The sequence below is a fragment of the Epinephelus lanceolatus genome, chromosome 20, assembly GCF_041903045.1.
Source record: "Epinephelus lanceolatus isolate andai-2023 chromosome 20, ASM4190304v1, whole genome shotgun sequence".
Taxonomy (NCBI): Eukaryota; Metazoa; Chordata; class Actinopteri; order Perciformes; family Serranidae; genus Epinephelus; species Epinephelus lanceolatus.
Window position 1 is genome coordinate 7,681,311 of NC_135753.1, and position 22,293 is coordinate 7,703,603.

Here is a 22,293-nt window from a genome sequence, read left to right on the forward strand (position 1 = left end):
TCTTCTTTTCGTGGATACTTGAAGAGACCAAACACCAAGTCTTTAGGGATATGGTCCTTGATAAATCTGCAAATGTCCTCCAGAATTTCGTGGTGTGAGAACAATGCCAAAAAAGGTGTAAAACATTTTCAGAATGTTCATCACAGAAAGAGCAGTTTGTGTTCATGTCTGTTTTATATTTCTGCATGTAGTGATTGGGCAGGGTAATGTTTATGAATAAATTGAAAGGACACCCCCTTAACCGTATTCACAATTAGATATTTATAAGGAACCAGCCAAACCCTCTTCCAATAGTATCAGTATCAGGGTAATCGAGTATATGAATTGATAACGGAGCGTCTTACGTCATCCCGTAATGGGCGAGCGGAACACAATCACGGAAGCACTCTGGCGTCGCAGGGCACCGGAGTACTGTTATTTGCCTCCCTTTCTACCGATCTCACCGGCTGTATTTGGACCCCTGAACCTTTAACGGCGACACCTGAGATACCGCAATGCTCTCACCGAGGTCAGTGTGATTAAAAACGCACCTCCAACTTCTGTTGATGCTGCTTGAAATTTGCTAATTCCAGACGCTAACCGTTAACGTTAGCATATTTACGAGCCAGCTAATTAGTGGTAGGAATGCTAAGCAGCCTGTCAGCTACCCGTGTCCATGATGTGTTTGTTTGTAGAGTTGTTTTACGCTGTCTTAACATTAACATAAAGAACCCAGCTCAACCTGGGCATAGTGAACCAGGCCCAAACAGGGTGGGGACTGGTAGTATACATAAAGGGTGTGTCATGTTCATACCAAAGCCAGAAAAAAAGTTGTTACCCAAATGGTACAAACAGCACTGTGGAGAAATGTACTTTTCTATAGTTTTTCCATTACTGTAAAGTCACTGTAGCAGGGCAAACTAGTGCATATACAATGTTGTATAAAGTGCAATAATGAGCCGTTAAAGGGATGGTTCAGTTTTTTAAGTGAGGTTGTATTGGGCACTTAAGTATAGTCAGTGTATTACATACGGTAGATGTCAGTTGGCACGCCCCCAGGCTGTTTGGAGACGCAGGATGGAGTCCAGCACAGAAGCTAAGCAATCTCCTGCTGTGGATGGAGGTCAGCAACAAAATGTTTTTTTACCACCTTAAAAAAGTCCCACCTAAAAAAATCAAAATCAATCTAAGTGTACACCATATAAAGAGTCCACTGAGAAAAATAGCAATGTTACCTTGTTGAACTCAAGAGCTGCTGGTCTACTGCTGCTTTGATCAGTTTATTAGTGTTACTGTGTGACCTTTGCGAATCCAAACTAACTCTTTAAAACTCCAAAGGCACAATAAAACACAATCAAAATAACAGATGGAGGCAGTGGTAGACCAACGGCTCCTGTGTTCAGCAATGTTAAATTACTGTTTTTCTCAGTGGAGTCTGGCTTTGAAGAAAGCGATATTATGGCTTCATTTACCTGGTGGAAATCTCTGGCTGGTGGCTAAAATATGTTTTGTTGCTGACCCCCCCCCCCCCAAAGCGATAGATCGCTTAGCTTCTGTGTCTGACTTCACCCAGCTTCTCCAAACTAGGGGTGTTCCAACTGCCTTCTACTGTATGTAATATACTGTCTATGTATACTTACTTCATACAACCCCACTTGAAAAAAAGGAACTATCCCTTTAAGTGCAGTATAATGGACATAATCAACATAATACATTGATTATGTACTCATACAATAGCTATACTTAAGATATGATATTCTACATATGTATCTATTAGGGGTGTAATGATACACTGATATGGATATATCGATTTTAATGATCAGCAGTCCAATATTGTCAACACAAAGTGAAAACATCAATCGGATACATATCGTCATCTTTAATATACATCTTTATTTTGAAATTCCCATGGCATGTCTGTGTCACCATTTCTGTCCAAGCGCACTTCCTTCCTAAACTTTAAAACAGTGTTACTGCCCAAATGCCAGACAATGGCAAGCAGCCAAGAAAAAGACAATAAAGATATTTATTGGTATCATCTCATATCAATCCTGAATTGAATTGAAATCATAGTGTGGCAGACTTTGTGATATCAGCAAACACTGTCTGCGTTGTCCAAAGAATTGATAAAATATTGTATTTTGATGAACATATCTTTACTGTGTAAGAATTGACATCTGGATTAACTGTGCTTTTTTTAAAGAAATAAGTTGGTTTCACAACAAAGCTGCTAAACAGAACTGAAGTATTCTGTAACACCACAAGTCTGAAATCACACAGCAAGCAGTGAGAGTCTGTCTGCCCGCCTGCTCAGCTGTTCACTACGGGGCAGCACAGCAGGATCAAAGAAAGATCAGATGACAGTTATAATTAGAGGATGTGGATGTAACTGGACTCCTTGGCTTTTACGGTCGTCCTGGGGTTTGTTTACTTTTTGTCATGTCCTCATGTGTGCTACAGGCTCCTGCTGTTGCGGACGGCTGCATCCTTGACGACAAGGTCGTTTTGCACGGGGGGCGTGTCGAAGCAGGGCAGGGCGCCGGACATGGCTGAAGGTAAGACAGCAACCACCCTTCTTGATTGACTTGATCAACCCTGGACCTGGTTTAATCTCTATAGACATGTGCTGTGCTGGAAGTTTTGTTGTTTTGACTCTTAGTCTTGTTTTTGCAAACTGACTTCAGAACTGACTAACTGACTTGAATCATTCCCCACATCTCAGATTTTTCTCAGTAGTTAAAAAAATTAAATAAATTTCAATTTAGTCTGATTATCAGGCACAGAAATACCTGTACAGTGGCTTGCAAAAATATTGATTGATTATTGATTAATAAATTGATTTACAAAAGGCACAAATTGGAGCATTAACGTTTTCTAGAATGCAGGAAATAAAGTGTGTAGTAGTAGCCTACTACTACTGAACTGAAAATTAGCAAAGTGAACCTGTGGATGGACATGTGCAAGCTGTCAAAAATATTCTTGTTGACATCCTAGTGATACACCATAAACACACATAACATCATGTGGAAGTGACTGGAGAGGACAAAAAAAACCCAGACACAAAAAAACAAAACAATCAGCATCCAAGCTGCAACTACATGGGAATATTTGCACAGGATTTTTACTTTCAAGACCAGAGGAAGCATCTTCTCCAACCTGCAACTCAGTTTATCACTCAAAAGGATATCATACCAGTCAGCTGTAGAATGTGTGTGTGTGTGTGTGTGTCTCAGTGCATCACATTCTGGGATGCTGTAAGTTACCAAGGTGACCAGGGATTCAGACACACAACTTTACAATTGAAATCTTACTGAGACAAACACTGCAGAAATCAGCAGGAAAGATGGAGCAGTTTCTTAAAGCAACCTCTGATACTGATGACAAGCAACAGTCAGGCCTCACAGCTTATCATCACCATGTCCTGTCACCAGTCCTTCCTGAAGCTGAGCAGGAATATCTCCTCATGCAGAAGAAAAACAAGACTCTGGAGATGGAAAATGAGATCCTCAAAAAGAAAGTTGACTTTCTGATGACTGGCACTGAGCAGTTCAAGGCAGAGCAGTGGAGAATTCACAAGGTGATCAAAAACAGAGACAAACAGAGGAAGCAACTGCTGCATTGCCAACATGAACTGTTGGTGTTGGGTAAAAAGATAAGTATCCAGGAAACAGAACTGAGGAGGGAGATCAAGCAGAACGAAGCCCTCAAAGAGGAGCTGAAGTCAGTAAAGGAGGAGCTGCGGTCAGTGAAGCTGGGAGCTGCAAACCAGAGAGCTGAGACGGTGCAGCTGAAGGAACAATTTCATCAGGTCATAAAGACAGAGACAGCCTGAGTGACATGCTGCTGCACTGCCAACATGAATGCTTTGAGTTATGTGACAAGATCAGCATCCAGACGTCAAGCATGAACAAGGACAGTCAGTGTAGAGAGCAGCTGAAGCAGATCCACCTCCTGAAGCTGGAGAAGCAGAAACTGGAGAAGGAGATGATACTAAATACTAATTATCCCAGAAAGACCTCACGCGGTGAGAAGACCCAGATAAGAGGTGCCTCATCAGAAGTTGGTGTCCTTGCAGAAAGAGCTGCTCACCAAGACAGAAGAGCTGAATAAAACACAGAAAGTCTGTGAGGAGCTTAAGGAGAAACTGACAAAGGTGGCGGTGCGCTTCCAGCTGTGCCAGGCGACGGTTCGAGAGCAGAAAGATAAGCTCATGGCAGTGACAACAGAGAGTAATATGTACAGAAGTCTAAATGAAGAACTGAGGAAAGAATTAGAAGACATCAGAGCGGGCCACAGTGAAAAGCACCAAGAAGACCAAAAGATACAGATGTTTATAAATACATTATAAATATAAATATTTACAATGACTTTAACCCTCCTGTTGTTTTCCCATTCACTATGCTATGACTGTCCTTCCTGGTCAGGGTTAAATGGCAAAATAATTTAGCAAGCTGGCCAACTGATATATCCACTCAGATAGTATTTTGCTAAGGATAATGTTAGCAAGCAAGCTAAGGTTAGTCAGCTAGCTGCAACTAAGCTATGCTGGTATTGGTTGCTACGTAACTTTTCTTGATAAAGTAATTTACAAACATCACCCCATCTAATTTATCGGTCAGGTCAGCTCTGGAGTCTGGATGTGTTGGATGAAGTTCATCACCAGATAAGGATGCAACAATCTGATAACCTGGACCTATCATATACATTCATTCAGTCAAAGCAGGTCACTGATCAGTTTATTGTGCCACAGCTATCTCTGGCCTCACGTTACCTCACATAAAAAAGTATTACGCTTAGTTCCACACAGTAAGGTTTACAGATTTTGAATTTGGGAATATTTACGAGAACTGGTGTCAGATCAGTGCTATGAACTAGAAGACAACCTGAGTTGAGACATCTCTGTTGGCATTGAAAAAGTTTGATTGACGCATTCCATTCAAAGGATCTGACAACATTGATGCTGTAGGACTCCAGCTAAATGGCAGACATTCAGTAATAAGCTTTAACAAAGCTGCCACCTGATCTCTCTGATGTTGTTGCCCGTTTCATGTTCAGCCTCACAGGGTTCTCCCACTCTTCTTCTCTGCTTGCTACTCGGACTCACTGCTGCAGCTCGCATCCAGCTCAAGAGTCTGCTGTTGGCACACATAGTCAGTCCCTACAGGCCTCTGCCTCTGGGTGACTGGCTCAGAGTTTTGGACTGTTTGTCAAACCAGTCAAAGGATTCAAAGACATGGTCTTAGTCCTTTATGACAGTAAACTGAATATCTTTGCGTTGTGGATAAAACAAGACAGTTGAGGAAATCATCTCAGGTTTTGGTAAACTTCTGACATTTTAAAGACCAAACAACTAATTAATTAATCAAAAAAACATTAAACAGAAATGAAAGTAATTGTTAGTTTGATAGCCATTTCCATCATTTTATGACCTTTTAGATCAAACTTCTGATTGATAAATTCAAGAAAAAAGTTGGTAGATTAATCTCTAGTGAAATAAAGCGAGACTTGGACACAAAACGAAACAGAACAAGCGACAAGTATGGACAAACATTTTATTTCTCTGTACAGATCCTTTCCCTAATGTTGTCAGACCCTTATAATAATCTGAGCCTGTTTTTGACAAAAACAACCACTTTAAATGGATGTAAATTGACAGTGCAAACATGCCCCAAGTGATTAAATTGCAGCCTGTTTTCGCTGCTGCTGGTTGCAACGCTCTCTCTCAATACTGGACCAGTTTCAGAAACTGTTGCTCCCATAAGTCACTTAGACACAAAAACCTGGGAAAATAGGGTCCAGGTTGAAAAATACCACAGTTCCCCTTTACGTTGCTTGTTTTGATATCAAGCTCTTACAGCTCTCTGTCCTGTTGAGGTGTCAGCACTTCGGTCAGAAGCATTTGTCGAATGAATGTAAAGAAATGTAACATGGTGACATATTTAATGTCTGTGTGAAACCCCCACACATCCAGCCTCATCCTGCACCGTTTTAATCATTTGTGTTTCTCCACAGGAAATCCACTTTTACACGTGTCTAATGGTGTGTGTTGGTAAACCAAGACAAATCATACCTTTCTAGACCACACTGTTCGCCTCGTACACATAGTAATTCTCCTTTAATTTGCTCTAATTGGACGTTGATTCCTCCTGCATGTTGGCTGACTGAACATCCATTCTCTTCTTTTACCTGAAGCACACGTTTCATGTACAGCAGCTTGTTGCTGTGCATCTGTTCTGCCTTTAGTTAAGTCTTGATTTAATGTTCACACCGGCTGGATTTCTGCAGGCATTCGATGGTGGCCGGCATTCTGTTAACCTTCTTCTTCTTCCCTCTGATGCACTGAGCTTCAGTATTTTGTTACAGCTGGTTTCCACCCAATAGCTGTCTCCATTCGACTGCTTCTTTTCTCTGTGTGTTTCATGTTGTCTCCATGTTTGGGCTGCAGTCTTCAGGCAAGAATTACAGACATTTTACAATGTGGTTAATTTAAATGTAATTACTAAACATCCAAGAGATTTACCTGTGCGTTTTTGGTGGCATTAAAGCTAATTATCATGATCCAAGCTATTACTAAGTGGCCATGCTGCAAAATGCAAACACATCATGTCTGCTGTAAAATGACTGAACTAGTTTCCCTGGAGGCTCCGGCTGTAAAAACAACAAAAGTGTAACAGCATTTTTTTTTATTACAGAGACAGTATGAAACATATAGCCTTGAAATTTTGATGCTTTCACTACAGTACACATACTCTGATACACACACATACACAGACATACAGGAGACCTAATTGCCTTTCTGTGTTTTTCAGTGCGAAACAGGCTGAGAGAAATCGTGGGAGCTTCCACTAACTGGAGGTACTGAACCATCTGTTTCAAAGCACAGAGAAAACACTATGATCACTATAACACTAACACTAACACTAACTAACACTATATCTGTGCTGTTTTGTCTCATTCGGTTTGGGTCAGTCAACAAGGTTCTTTGTTATTGTGTCAGTATGAAGCCTTTTTATGATACTTTTTCAAATACAGTCCTGATTTTGAGCCAGTGGTGGAGTGTAACTAAATACATTTATTTAAATACTGTAATTAAAGGGATAGTTCGGATACTTTGAAGTGGGTTTGTATGAAGTACTTATCCATAGTCAATGTATTACATACAGTAGATGTCAGTCAGCATGCTCCATGTTTGGAGAAGCAGGCTGGAGTACTGACATGGAAGCTAAGAAATGTGCAGCTGCGGACGGGGGCAGCAGCAAAGTATACTTCACCCACCTAAAAATCAGCATCAGTTTAAGAGTACACTATATTCGAAATATTTTCACTGATACACCTTGCTGTCAGACAGCTATTCCCGATGAACTGAAACCATTACATCGCTCTCTTCAAAGCCAAAGTCCACTGAGAAATGCAGTGATTTAGCATCACTTAACACGGGAGCTGCTGGTCTACCACTGCCTTGATCGGTGAGTTTGTTTGTGTTATTGTGGGACTTTAGCATTTTAAATGGTTAGTTCCGATTTACCCAAGTCACACAGTAACACAAGCCACCTGATTGATGCTGTGGTAAATCAGCAGCTCCCGTTTTGGAGTCTAGTGGCTTTGACAAGAGCATGGATGGGGAACTGAAGCTGTTAACAGCAAAAATTACGCTGGATTATTTTGGGTGGCTAAAATATGTTTTACTGCTGACCCCTGTCCACAGCAGTACATTGCTTAGCTTCCGTTTTGGCACTCCTGCCGCTTCTCCAAACTTGAGGCGTGCCGACTGATATCTACTGTAGGTAATATACTGAATGGATAAGTACCACATACAACCCCAGTTAAAAAAATCTGTCCTATCCCTTTAAGTCAGTTTTCATTTACCTAGAAATTGAAAATCAGAATCAGGTTTGTTGCCAAATTGGTTTTCACATGCAAGGAATTTGCCTTGGTCTTTTGGTGCGCGACAATGTATGTACAAAATATCTTTTTTAATAATGCTGAGCTGAACAGTTTAATACAGGAATGTGCAAAAGTTCAAGTCTACAGTATAATGTATAAAGAATATAAATTCTTTTTTATGCTCTACCAATGCTTCCCTCAAATTCCCCAAATTTGTGAGAATAACTTGCACTTCAGCTGTCTCGGACTTACTCACTTTATTTCAACAATTAAAAAGAAAATTAGAGATAACATTTTAAAAAGACACAAAGGACCTCTGCCCTTGTTACACTTGTACGTTTTGTCACGTTTTTGTTCTTTATATTTAATTTTTCTAATCCTTATTATTCACACTATTCTTGTGTATCCTTATGAGCATGCCACACTTTATTTTACTACAAATATTACTCGTGTATGTGACAAATAAACCTTTGAATCCATGGAAGAACATTACAAAACAGAATTTTTTTTTAAAAAAGACAGAGGAGGCAACCACTAGCTCACTAAGTAGCCCAGACACCCCATGTGCAAAGGCTAGGTCCTTGCTGCAGCAGCCACAGGTTTGATTGCAACCCATGGTTCTTTGCTCCATGTCGTCCCCCTGTCTCTCCTGTTCGCTCTAAATCTGTCCTGACCAATAAAGGCAAAATCCAAATAAAATATATATTTGTTTTAAAAATAAAGGGATATTTACCAGGAAAAAAATCCACGGGGTGTATTTTTAAGGTTTTATATTTGATATGTCCAATATTCTTGTGCGCAGTGACCACCAGCAGGCCATGGCGGAGCGTGTGTCGCTGTCATCCATGTTGGCGAAGTCTCAGAATGACCTTCCTGCCAAGAGGATGAAGGACAGCTACCTGGAGGTGCACCTGCCCCTGGGCTCTGAGCCACAGCTCAGAGAGAAATACCTGACCTTCCACAATACCGTCAGGTACACACAAACACACACACACACACACACACATACACACACACAATTTGAAGGTTAACGGATAACCTATAACTCGCTTCCTTGTGTCTGTTCTCAGGTTTGGTAGAATCCTGGAGGACTTGGACAGTTTAGCAGGTATCACTGTAAAACAGAATGTTTTACATTATAGCTTGACAGAAAGTTCAACAAAGTCAAACACTGATACTTTTTCTTCCTCGTCTCTCTCCTCAGTCCTCATCTCCTATTCTCACACCTATAATAAGGCACTGAAGAGGTCTCCTCTGTCCATCGTCACTGCCCTTGTGGATAAGATTGGTGAGAGTCTCAAGTATTTTTATGGTTTGTTTTGTTTGGTCGGTCTGAATTAAGTGGGCTTTTCTCTATTTTGTGCCTCCTCCTCTCCTCTCTCCTTGTGTCTCTTCCTCAACTCCTCTACTCGCATCTCAGGTGGGAGGGACTAAGATATGAGGAGAGGAGGCAACGAAAGGAATCGAGGATGTACAAACTGTAAAATTAGAAAAGCCTACTGAAAAGTTTTAGGTCGCTAATCTGGCTCAGATTTCTACATTCAGGTCCCTCTGCCCATTAACTCTTGTTTAGTAGTTGTAGCTGTTGTTAGTGCTGAAACAATCAGTCAGTTAATTAATTAAAGACAATGTTTTTGATTATCATCATAGCTTCCTCCATCTGTCCTGTTGAAATATGTTCTCCCTTTTTTGTGCATAAAATGTGCCACAGTTCTGTGGATCCTGCAGCAGTGTCTTTGTTTCCCATAGAAAAGTTAAAGATGAATTATCAACTGTAACACCAGACAAGGACAGAACATTTTATTATTATTTATTAAGGTGCTTTATTAAGGTGCTTTATTTATCAATTTTAATTTGTCAAACAGACATGAGGCAGCACATCATCTACCCTGACTGCGACATCAAGTTCACTGGTCATGTGACGTGGGTGGGAAATACCTCTATTGAAGCCAAGATGCACATGTCACAGGTAGACACACACACACACACACACACAGAGGCAAAAACACATCCTGTATGTGTTTAGTTAAAGCCACAGTGTGTAGGAATATCTCCCATCTAACGTTGAAATCATATATTGTGTTCAAACAGATGAAACACTGTTTCAAACACGTATTGCAACAACTGTAGCCGCTGTGTACCAAAAAGCTATGTTAACACTGATGAAACCATGTCATCCGATACTACATGGAGTATTCATTCAGGCTCCTATACAGACACACGCGACGCGAGTTGACAAACCCCCTCCTCACCATGCTGGCTGTGTTTACAACGTAGGACTGTTGGGGCGGATGTAAATTGAAACAAACCGATCACGTCTTGTCCTTTGACAACTGACAAGTGTCTCAACCTCACACACCTCATCCCTCTCCTCGCATCACTGCGCCGCTAACAGCTGTTAGTGGCCAGCGGCACTACTGCCGCATAACAAAGTCCCACTCTTTGAGCATAATGCAGGATCATGTATTATGCAGCATCACGGGAGACGGAATCCTCGTCGCCAAGAAAGTGCAAAAGGGAATCAAAAAGGCAGCGTGCCCGGCGAATTAAAAAAACAAGGGTCAGCATTGGGGTTGCCTTTCCCAGGTGGAGAGAGCTGCTGAAGGAGAAAGGTAATACAATCACAGGCCAGTGCTAACAGCGGCTAGCGGCTAACAGCGGCGCAGTGATGTGAGGAGAGGGATGAGGCTGTTAGCGACTGGCCGCTAACAGCGGCGCAGTGATGCGAGGAGAGGGATGAGGCTGTTAGCGACTGGCAATTTAAAAAAACGAAGGCCCGCATCGGGGTAGCCTTTCCCAGGTAGAGAGAGCCGCTGAGGGAGAATGGTAATGCAATCACAGGCCAGCGCCGCTGTTGGCTGTTAGCCGCTGTTGGCTGTTAGCCGCTGTTAGCCGCTGTTAGCGCTGGCCTGTGATTGCATTACCATTCTCCCTCAGCAGCTCTCTCTACCTGGGAAAGGCTACCCCGATGTGGGCCTTCATTTTTTTCATTCGTCGGTCACACTGCCTTTTCTATTCCCTTTTGCGCTTTCTTGGCGACAAGGATTCCGTCTCCGTTGATGCTGCATATGCATGATCCTGCATTATGCTCAAAGAGTGGGACTTTGTTTCAAATTTGCCAGGGTAGTAGCGAAGCACCTCTTGCTCCTCTCCTTCGGCTCCTCAGTCACGCAGTGCTGGCCTGGCTCTCAACGAAAACGCCGAAGGCGGTGCTGTATGTCCCTTGCTGGCGGATGTATTCTCAAGATGGCGAAACGTAATGGAACCCCCCAGACGACTTACCCGCACAATGTACAAACAAATCCGAAATTCTCCTTTTACGAGAATAAGTCAGATTATTGGTGGAGGTAATAGTACACCAGTGATGACATATTTATGAATGCAGACATCATTTTTTGCCAATAAACAACTGAAAATGTTACACAATGTCCCTTTAAGTTGTTTGGACAAGTAAGAAAATAAATAAATAATTTTTGAGAGTGATCAAGCACAAATTAAAAATAGCTGTGATCACGTATGGGCATGAATCCATGCATTTATGCATTCACACACACACCACCTCACAAACACTTGTCACTAGTACAATGATGCCTACGATAGCCGTTTCATGAGTTATGAAAGAGACGTAGCAAAATAATGTTGTGTATGCCATGATCACAAACACACCTGACCTCCAGGCCAAACTTGAACCTCCTAGGGCAAAAACTGTGGTTGCAAAAGGTTGGAGATATTTTTGTGGACCGACAGATGGACTGACAGAGCTGCTGTTCGCAGCCAAAAACACAAATGGAACCATGAAGGTATTTCAGCAGAAAATATGAAGAAAACAAGGTCAAAGAATAACACACATTAAAAACTACTCAAACAAACGTGACATTTAGAGAGGGTCAAATTTTAACAATATCCCGTGATGATAGGTGAGCGGTAATATCTGTTATGATTGCAGAGACAAAGAAATAAAACCACTCGCAAAAAACCAAAGTCCGCCAAAATCCGAAAATAAGGCTGTTATCATCCCACCCAGATTGTGTATTAGATATTGTGTGCAGACTGTTAATTTATCATGATGATCTGTTCTGTACGACATCTATTGCAAGTCTGTCCGCCCTGGAAGAGGGATCCCTCCTCAGTTGCTCTTCCTGGGGTTTCTACTGTTTTTTTTTTCCCCTGTTAAAGGGTTTTTTTGGGGGAGTTTTTCCTTATCCGCTGTGAGGGCCCTAAGGACAGAGGGATGTCGTATGCTGTAAAGCCCTGTGAGGCAAATTGTGATTTGTGATATTGGGCTTTATAAATAAAATTGATTGATTGATTGATTGTTTTCATTGACATGGGATCACTTCTACGTGCAGAAACATGACAGAACTGAAAACAAACATTGAAACAAAACCAAGAGTTTCAGATCAGCAGCAGAATGAAGTGCAGACTAGCAATAGGAAGGATCTCATAATGTGACTCTTCTTTCAGTTCCATGATGGCACGTATTCTCCAATTCTGGATGCTACATTTGTCATGGTGGCACGGGATCCAGAAAACAAGAGGTAAGATACTAAGTGCACACAGTCCGAGGTTCATTTACACAGAAGAAATACTGATGCAGAAATGGAATGAACCCAAACTGTCACACCCTCACTGCTGCATCACCAGTTTTCTTTATAAAACAACAGATACAAAAGAGATAAGAAAAAATACTTACAAAACAAATAATGGCCTGTGTGATGCAGAATTAGCACAATTTACAGAATCATTTTTCTTTTTCCCCCCTTTCCTGCATGCTTATCTGCACATCCCAAACTCTGTAAGTAAACTTAACTGTATACACTGGAGCTAAGGAAGCTTAAATTTCTACCGATCCTATTGAGAAGGGAAGAGGACAGTGACACAGTAGAGTCATACAAAGTCTGCTAATGATGGGGTTATAAATTCAGTCCATTTATTCCAGATTTGATAGAATATGGTCTTTTGGGTCCTTTAAAGAGGTCAGCTTTTTCATTTTATATATTTTAAAATTATCCCATACCAACATTACCAGTGTTTATGAATTTGTCTTTGAGATATGGTGGACTCTAGTGGACTGACACTGTAAAGTCCAGACTCAGATCCTGTACTTTAATAGAAGTACTACCACATTGTAAGAATACTCTGTCACAGTAAGTTTCACACTGAAAATGTTAATTCAGTAAAAGTCTGTAAGTATAATCAATAAAATGTAATTCAAGTCTTAAAAGTATAAAAATGTCCCCTGTGACTGTCACAGTATTATATATGATGTCATCAGATGATTCTGACCCATGCATGAATGTAAAAGCAGGATTTTACTGGTGTAGTTGGCTGAGGTGGAGCTTATTTTGAACCATTAACTAATGATTATGTTCATTATGAATTCATCTGCTGACTATTTTCTCCGTTAATTGTTTGCTTTGCTGACACCTTCACAATGTCTGTTTTGTCCAACCAGCAGTGCAAACCTCTACTAAGCTGCTACTAACAATTATTACAATTATGCAAAGGAAAAGTTTGTGAAGACATGAAATGTTTTGATATGAAAAACGACTTTGACCATCAAAGTTTAAAAACTTTCCGTCAATCGACTAATTAATTAATTGAGTCATCATTTTAGCTGTAACTGTATGAACTATTAGGTGGTTTCACTTGTAACAGTAACTAGTAACTGCACTTTTTCTTCATTTCAGGGCAGCTTTTGTGAATCCACTGAGGCCAGAAGGTCCAGAAGAGGAGAAACTTTTTCAGGAAGGAGAAGGTGAGAGATCCTGACATGACCTCAGTGAAGATGAGATAATGCTATCTGTTTTATGAGTTTTATCTGTAAATGTGTGTTCATGTGTATGTTCCAGCTAATAAAGCTCGCCGTGTGGCTCTGAGCACTGCCTCACTCCTGAAGGTGGCACCTGTAGACGAGGAGAGAAAGATCGTACACAGTCTGTTCCTCAACACGCTGGACCCAAAGTAAGATTGAGATACTGTGAAATTTATTCTGCACTGTGCTGAACTTGACCCCTAATGAGGTCAATAAAAATTCTTGTTTTTCTAAATAAAAATCTGGTGAGGTGAGGTATCAGTTCACTGATTGGAGCATGTGTTTCCAGTCAGTATTATTGTTGGTGCTGCTGTCGCAAAGACAACCAGATCGCTTTCCTTTTTTACTCAGAGCCTAGCAGCTAATAACAACACAGGACACACTGCATTTTATTTTCCACAGTTACTTCAGTAGTTCCACCGTCCAACATTTCCACTACTGGGGAAAGTGACTGCAAAGAACTGTTTACTTAATACTTTTTGGTAACTGGGAATAGCTAGTGAGGAGAACAAAAGTGCTATCCTCTTCCTGTTTTGGTTAGTCAATGGTTGACACACTTCCTTTGTGCTGTAAATTGAGCCATCATATTCCCAGAAGATGTTACCCGGTGACAGACAGAATTACATAATTAAAGTGAGTCTTCCAGAGGACCAAACTAAACACTGATGGTGATATTTCTCTGTAGCCATTACTTTGTGCTATCAACATTTTCTTCATAATGATAAGTTAAAGGTCCAGTGTGTAGGATTTAGGGGATTATATTAGCAGAAATGGAATATAACATAATAACTATGTTTTATTTAGCGTATAATCACCTGAAAATAAGAATCGTTGTGTTTTCGTTACCACAGAATGAGCTGTTTATATCTACATGGGGTCCTCCTCTGTGGAGATCACCATGTTGTACCACCATGTAGCCCAGAGCAGACAGATAAAACACTAGCTCCTGATGGGGCCATTTGCGTTTTCAGTTAGTTGCAATCTGCAACCTTGCCACTAAATCCCACACACTATCCCTTTAAGTTTGGTTGATGCACAGTCCAAGGATGTGTTATTATTTAGGCTGTTGAGGCTACAGTACAATGGTACACTTATAAAAGCTGTGAATGTGTTGTGTGTTATTTTAGGACATGCAGTATTAAATATGTTTTTGTGCCTTCTCCTCCTCCTACAGGACGGTTAGTTTCCGCAGCAGAGTTCTGCCTCCAAACTCTGTATGGATGGAAGACGCCAAACTGAAAGGACTGGAGATCTGCCACCCTCAGGTGAGAGGGGGAAACAGCTGGAGTGACAAAATACACATCTCAACCTATAGAAAAATGTCTGAAATTCTTCCCCACATTCTTTTTTACTTTGGCAGTGCTTTGAGTTTGATTTTGTCTCTCACATTTGATAGAAACTCCACAGCCTGTTCTGTTTATACTAAAATCCATCAGCCATTCACATGAGAAAAGTAGATTTTTAAATACATATTATTGTGGCCAGTGTTCCTCATGATTCCTCATGTTTTTGTCCAGTCGTTTAGTTTCAGCTGGAGAATATCTCTTTTCTGTCTGTGTGTTGAGCAGGAGAGGAACATCTTTAACAGGATATTTGGAGGGTTTCTGATGAGGAAAGCCTACGAGTTGGGCTGGGCCAACGCCTGCTCCTACGGGTGAGAGCTTTTTAAGAGAACATGATGCTGTGCCAAAGAATACTGGTTTGCTGGACGGTGTCAAAGTGTTTGTTTTCCTGCAGAGGATGTCGACCCAGTCTGGTGGCTGTTGATGATATCCTCTTCCAGAGACCCGTGGAGATCGGCTCCCTGCTGCTGCTCTCATCACAGGTCAGAGAGACATTCAGAGCTGAGCAGTGACTATGAGAAAAACCTTCTGTGACAATAATCTTTTTACAGTTTTTCTCAATTGTTTACACACATTTTCTGAAAGCATGCCTCATACTCTCAGAACTCTACACACAAATCAAAAAACACACACACAATGGGCAAAACCCCTCAATTCTCCTGCAAAATGAAACTTTACATTCAAAACAATGTTATTTCTTCTCAAAATGTTATTTTGTTTTCAAATGACACACACAAACCATCATATGAATAGACATTTATAAGAACCAGTTGAACACTGATGTGCTCAATGTAAAACACTATGATGAATGGAAAACACTTCTTCTCCATTCATCATAATGACTTAGGCCTTTTTTTGTTCAGTGTTACACTACAGACAGTACATATAAGTGTGTTGTAAAATATTTTAGAATATTGTTTTTATACTCAGAACACACAAATACACGGTAACAAATATATTTTATTTTTCCCACAAAAACAATGTACACAGTGTACATTCCAACCAACACAAAGTTGCACATACAGTGGTCTACATACAAAACAACAGAAGAATTTACTGTATACAGTTACAGTAAAAAACCAAAACAAAACTATGCTGCATCCTCTCTTCTGTTTCGGTCTGGACACAGCACCTCATCCACATCACAAGCAAAGTTTTCCCTGGCCAAGCAGCGGGGGAAATATCGCCTAGCATGGCAAATCCAGCCATGAAAAGCATCAACTGCTATATCTCCACATGCGTCTTCCATAGCTTGGAGAAGGGGTATACACGTTTGTGGATTTCGGTCATACACTTTCCATCTCCAGGCAGAAAAAGTGGCTCGGATCTCATCAGAGATTACGGTCCTTGGCCTTCCTCTTCCTCGTCCTCGTCCTCGTCCTCCCCGTCCTCCTCCTCTTACTCTCACTCCTCTGGCTCTGGCTCTGCCTCTGTTTCCAATGTTGGCATCCATTGCTCCAAAACAGAAAAGCTCACCTGTTGCCCTTTTATGCTAAAGCTCTGATTGCTAATTGTAAAACTGTGTGACAGGTGTTTGCCCATGTGATGAGTCAGTGTGCATAGTAGGGCAATTAACTTTAGAATTTTGAATGACAGTGTGTTCTTTGTGACAACAAGAGATTTTCTTCATGAAAATTGTGCCAAATGCAGAGAACTGTGTGTAGTGTTTTGAAAAAAATGTGTTTTAGAACTGCAATTTGAGTGTAAAGCAGGAATTGTGCTTGTAGTTTAGCAGAATTGGTTCAGGGGGTTGGTGCATGAGTTACATGTTGTGGTCATTGTGTCTCAAGTACCAGTATTTGTGTGTAAACAATTGAGAAAAACTGTAAACATTGCATTGTTGCAGCTTTAGTGTTATATATAACCACTTGAGGCATTTTAAGAATTACTGGTTGATTTACTAAACTAATATTACAAACATTATTTCTGTAAATGGAAACAGCCACTGTTTAAATTAATAATGCAACATGGCTGAAGAGTGTGTCAGTTTAGACTGAAGGCTGAAGTGTGTGTGGCTTTTGGTGCTTCAGCAGCCTGTGTGTGTGTTTTCAGGTGTGTTACACACAGGGGAAGTACATCCAGGTCAGAGTTCACAGCGAGGTGTTCGACCCGCTGACCCGCCAGCACAACACCACGAATGTCTTTCACTTCACCTTCGCTTCTGACCGTGATGTCCCCAACATCATTCCAATGACATATGGAGGTGAGCCCTCACACACACACACACACACACACACACACACACACACAGGTGAACACAACATACAATACACCTAAGTACGGTTTTAAGGTACTTTATTTACTTGATTATTTAAATCTGCTACTTTATACTACTACACTACATTTAAGAGGAAAATATACTTTTTACTTCACTGCATTTATTTGACAGCTTAAGTTACTTTGCAGATTCAGATGAGTAATGCAAAATATAATCAACAATTAAATTGTAAGGTATTATTCACAAGCTGCCCAGCAGAAATTAAAATTAGCAAAATGAGCTCGACCTTTACCAGCTGCAACATTAAGGTCATAAACACAGTAATGCATCATAGTTATATTTCAGTAATACATATTTTTCTTAAATGGGCCATGTTGCACAATAAGTACTTTGACTTCTGCTACTGAAAAAGTTCCAGAGTGTAGGGTTTAGTGGCAGATTGCAACCAACTGAAACTTCACCCATGTGCCAAGTGTGTAGGAGAACTATAGCCATCGCAAAAACGCAAATGGCCCTGTCTAGAGCGAGTGTTCAGTTGTCCTATTTAGGCTACTTTAGAAACAACATGAGGAACTCTGTAGGAGAGGACTTGCTCGGCATGTAGATATAAACGGCTCATTCTAAAGTAACGAAAACACAACCATTATTACTTTCAGGTGATTATAAACGAAAAAATAGTTATGAATATTATATTCCATATCTGCCCATATTTCCTCCTTAATCCTACACATAGGCTTTTTAAATATGTATTGATACTAATAGTAAGTGCTATATCGTAGGCAACTGGACTTGCTTGCGTTTCTTGAAGACGTTTTGCCTCTCATTCAAGAAGCTTCTTCAGTTCTAAATGACTGGTACGAAACCCTGTGTGGGTGTGAACCCTTGCAGAGTCGTAGGGGTCACATGTGAGCTCTTAGTTTTAGAGTTGGTAAGGTCACAATGTGAGTCGTTGACCCACCTGGCTACCATGTGAGTCGTTAGGGTCAGGTGGGACCAGGGGTGAATTGGTGTGAAGTCGTCTGGGGAGGGGTCCCAAGATTGCATTGTAGGTGGGTGATAAGTGGTGTCGTAAGCCACCCCCTCTGTTTAACGATGGTTGTTCCAGCTTGAGGTAGATGACTTCTCTTACTCCTCTTTCAAACCATCTTTCTTCCCTGGCCAAGATGTGCACATTGCTGTTCTCAAAGGAGTGTCCCTTCTCCTGTAGATGTAAGTGGACAGCTGAGTCTTGACCTGAGGAGTGGTTGTTTAACCTCCCCACTGTATAAATCTGTGCATTCCTGGCTGCACTGAACTGCCTACACTACATTACTCTTAGGGATGGGGCCGATCCGATCCAGTATCGGTATTGGGTTCCGATACCAACGTAATTCACGGATCGGAAATTTCCGATCCACCTGCGGAAAATTTCCGATCCACGAGCCGCGTCTGTGCTTTCAATTTGTCTGCTGGAATGATATGATGATTGCTACATAGTAGTGTTGCACTGACCGAGGTACTAAAACACGACGGTACATATGATACCATAATGTTGGAGTACCGTAGTACTACAGTACCTCAGGTACCACTACTGTGGGATAAGATCAAAGTCCAATCGCAAGAGCGTGAGTGTCCATACGGCGTCCAATAACGGCGCGCGCTGTCCACCTGGCACTCAATATGCTGCTGCAGTGGTTTGTTTTCCAGTGACATTTCAGGTATTAGCTGAGCTATTGAGTATCTTTAAGCAGTGAAAGTTATTATTCATTTCTTTTTACCTGTAGGTTAGATTATGCTACAGTAATTTGTTTTCCACTACAGAGCTCTACGGTGCGAGCATTTTACTGGCATTTGCGACTAAAAACAGTTTTGTGCATGCAAAATAAATCATTCAGCATGCTGTGTGAGTACAGATTTCAACCAGCAGCAGAAATGAAAGGCGAATCCTGCCGGTTGTGGGTTGAACGGGGGTCACAGACGGGAATGTATTCCTGTCAAATACAGCACAAGAACGGCTTACCGGCGACAGCGACTCCAGGTCCAATAATGTCCTCTTCGTGGCGTCATGACTGCCCAAAAGTACCTGAACAGCTGAACTGTGGCGGCACACGGGTATGTGATGTGTCAGAGGAGAAACGAGCCGTTCACATTTCGCTCTCTGTGGCAGGTAACGGTCCACAAAGCTCACTGCACTTTAGGGACTGTTCTTTACTTGTCAGGGGAGGAGGGTGGCTGGTTGATTTTTATTTCATTTATTTATTTTATTTTGATCCCCCCTATGTTAATCACTTATTGATGCTGATTTTGAAGTATGAATAAGTCAATACGTAATTTATTCCATTGAAATATCATTGATGTATTATAGAAAAGTGATTTATCTTTTTATAAATGACAAAAGGCACATCTACCTCATCTTCACTGTCATGATACTACTCAGAACCATGATACTTTCACTGGTATTGTACCGTGGGTCCCAATTTTGGTACCGTGACAAAACTACGACATAGTAGTGTCTACTTGATTTGTATCTGTGCTGTTCAGATTAATATGACAGGTACTTTTTGTTTTTTGATAGTGTATATTGCACTAGTAGTTTAACACTGTCTTGGAATTTAATAAATATTGACAATCAAGTTGAAACCCTTACAGTTGCATAGGCTATTTGTTTTCAGGATGGGATTTTTCCTGTGAGCAGGATTTCCTGCTTTTCTGACCTTATACTTACCTCAAGTTGCCTTTTGGGACATACATGCATACGTACGTACATATCATACTTGCCTGTAGAGAGGAGTTTATTACAGCCTCATATAAAATCAACAATAATGATAATAATAATAATATTAAAGCAAACAGAGCTCTGGTATCTAGTATCGGTATCGGCAGATATCCAAATTCAGGTATCGGGATCGGATCGGAAGTGAAATAATGTGGAATGGTGCATCCCTAATTACTCCGCTTATGTCTGGTGTTTTGTCCTTGGGGTGGACAAGTTTCTGTCTCAGTGTGTTACTGAGTTTAAAGTGCACAGGGTTGTGGTGTTTGAAAATCCTCCTGAGTTTCTCAGATACTCCTGTGACATAAGGAATGACAATGTTGTTTCATTTCCAAAGGTCCAGTTGGAATAGCCACAGGTTTGATGTGCTTCCCTGATGTGTTTCTGTTCCTTCACCTTATCCTCTGTCCTAGTGGACACATTTTCAGCCCGATGATTCAGTGTCCTGCTGTTTGACTCTCACCACCCACTGGAGCACAAGTTGGGAGTTATCAGTAACTGACGATTCCCACATAGTATACCATTAGGTTAAAGATCTGAGTATTTCTTCCATTACTCAAGAGCCTTTTCATGAACACTGTTTAACTATGTTCACCGCATGCAAAAGATAAATATTTACTTAAGCTACAGAAAGACAAGGGTGAAAAATACTGGATGAAATGGGACTGTTACTCTCAGGACACAGACACTGGTTAACACTATTTTTCTTTGTTTTCAATAAAAAGAACAGTTAAAAAAGAGATGACAAAGCCTTTTGACTCTTGCAGGTGGAGAAGTCTTGAATTACTTTTCCATCTGAGATGTTTGATGCAAGTGTTTTTGTGTTTGTGTGACAGAGTCGATGCTGTACCTGGACGGGAAGAGACACTTTAATCAGACTGTGGAGGAATGAAACCAACATATCAGTGGACTGCCTGCCAAAGCCTTGCAGCATCTGACCAATGAGAGTGTGTGTGGGGGTGTGTATGTGTGAATGAATGCAGTATACATCCTTTTTACATCACACCTTGTTAACTTTACAGTCCTCCACACGATGACCATGTTTGACTCCATTATTTTTTCTGGAAGTTTACATTTTGGTGTCAAGAGGACCACTACAGTACAACACCGAAAGACATTTTTTGAGATTCATTTATATTTTTTTCACTCTTTGTTTCACAGTTGTATCCATGGTTACAGCTACCAGGCGGTTTGTTTTGACAACATGCAGCGTTTACAGCTTCTCAACAGTCAAATGAACCAACAGTTTCCTGGCCTCGTCTTAACCTCATGTATACCTGATGTGCATGGCTTTACAGTATGTTACATTTTTATATTCCACTGTCGCTTATACGCACAAAACTGTACTTTTTTTTTTTACGGTAAATGGGAAGATTTATTCTGAATGTGTCAGAATGCTGTGAGGGGGAGGAGGGTGCCATTTTTTTCCTGGCCTTAAGATGTGTATTTACTCAAATGCAATAAATGAATTCTATTTATCTTGACTTTACAGTCGTCCTTGTGTCTTTGCTTTCATTATGTGTGATACAAGTGATCACTGGTGGGTCAATGTTATATAATACTTAAAGAGAGCTTTGTCAAATCTGAGGAAATAACCCCTGATGATCCACCAGTGATGTCATTTTTTACTTTATATTTATAACACAGCGCCATTATTATTTATCAGAGCAACCAATTAGACTGACCAGCCAATGAGAGCCAAGAGAGACTGTGACGTTGTGTGACATCATCTCTCGTGAAGCGATGTGAAGATGTGATAATTAAGAGATGACATAATTAAATTAAAAAAAGAAAGAAAAGAAAACAATACAGAAATATATATACTTTATTTATTGCCCCTTGTTTTATTTATTATTTTTATAACCATAATTTTGATTAACTTATTTATTTTTGTAAGTAATCATGCTCCTATTTATTTGTTTATTTCCCATATCACTTTTGGGTCCTGACATTCAAGCATATTTTGTCAAATTAAAACTGAAAGGCAAAGATGTTTATCTAATCCTTATTTAAATATAATTATTTGGTTTTACCCATTTGTCTTTTTCTTAGTTGTATTGTAATAAATTAAATGATGTGCAAATAAAGTGATGTAAAAATATAATATTCTTCATTTATTTATAGTCCATTAATCTATGTTTTTTTTTTTTTTACAAAGAAATTTTTATTTTGAATAATCATTTGAACATTCATATTGATTTATGTATATACTTTTTTACTTTATTTTAATGTATGTTTTTTACTTATTTATTTATGTCACTTTATGGCCCCATACCACACCAACTGGTATCAACATAATAGA

At 40.4% G+C, this 22,293-nt stretch overlaps 1 protein-coding gene across 2 annotated transcripts; it reads left to right on the forward strand.

The window, feature by feature from the left end:
- The first annotated feature begins 365 nt into the window (after positions 1-365).
- On the forward strand, positions 366-21,475 carry acot9.1 (acyl-CoA thioesterase 9, tandem duplicate 1). Of its 2 annotated transcripts, XM_033639330.2 has the most exons (16): positions 366-508; positions 2,440-2,534; positions 5,992-6,018; positions 6,789-6,834; positions 8,666-8,836; positions 8,934-8,971; positions 9,068-9,151; positions 9,729-9,832; positions 12,328-12,401; positions 13,554-13,621; positions 13,716-13,827; positions 14,853-14,943; positions 15,247-15,332; positions 15,416-15,503; positions 17,074-17,224; positions 20,828-21,475. In XM_033639330.2, exons 1-16 carry the CDS (start codon positions 495-497, stop codon positions 20,881-20,883), a joined length of 1,305 nt encoding a protein of 434 aa, XP_033495221.2. In that variant the 5' UTR covers positions 366-494; the 3' UTR covers positions 20,884-21,475. The 2 variants fall into 2 exon arrangements, with proteins under 2 accessions (XP_033495221.2, XP_033495223.2); XM_033639332.2 differs by lacking the exon at positions 5,992-6,018.
- Positions 21,476-22,293: the final 818 nt, after the last annotated feature.

What these genes read in the sequence shown, in the direction of transcription:
- acot9.1 (XM_033639330.2), top strand. An exon ending in CCAAGATGCACATGTCACAG is followed by an intron (nt 9,833 to 12,327) that starts GTAGACACACAC and finishes CTCTTCTTTCAG; the next exon opens with TTCCATGATGGCACGTATTC. An exon ending in CTCAACACGCTGGACCCAAA is followed by an intron (nt 13,828 to 14,852) that starts GTAAGATTGAGA and finishes CTCCTCCTACAG; the next exon opens with GACGGTTAGTTTCCGCAGCA.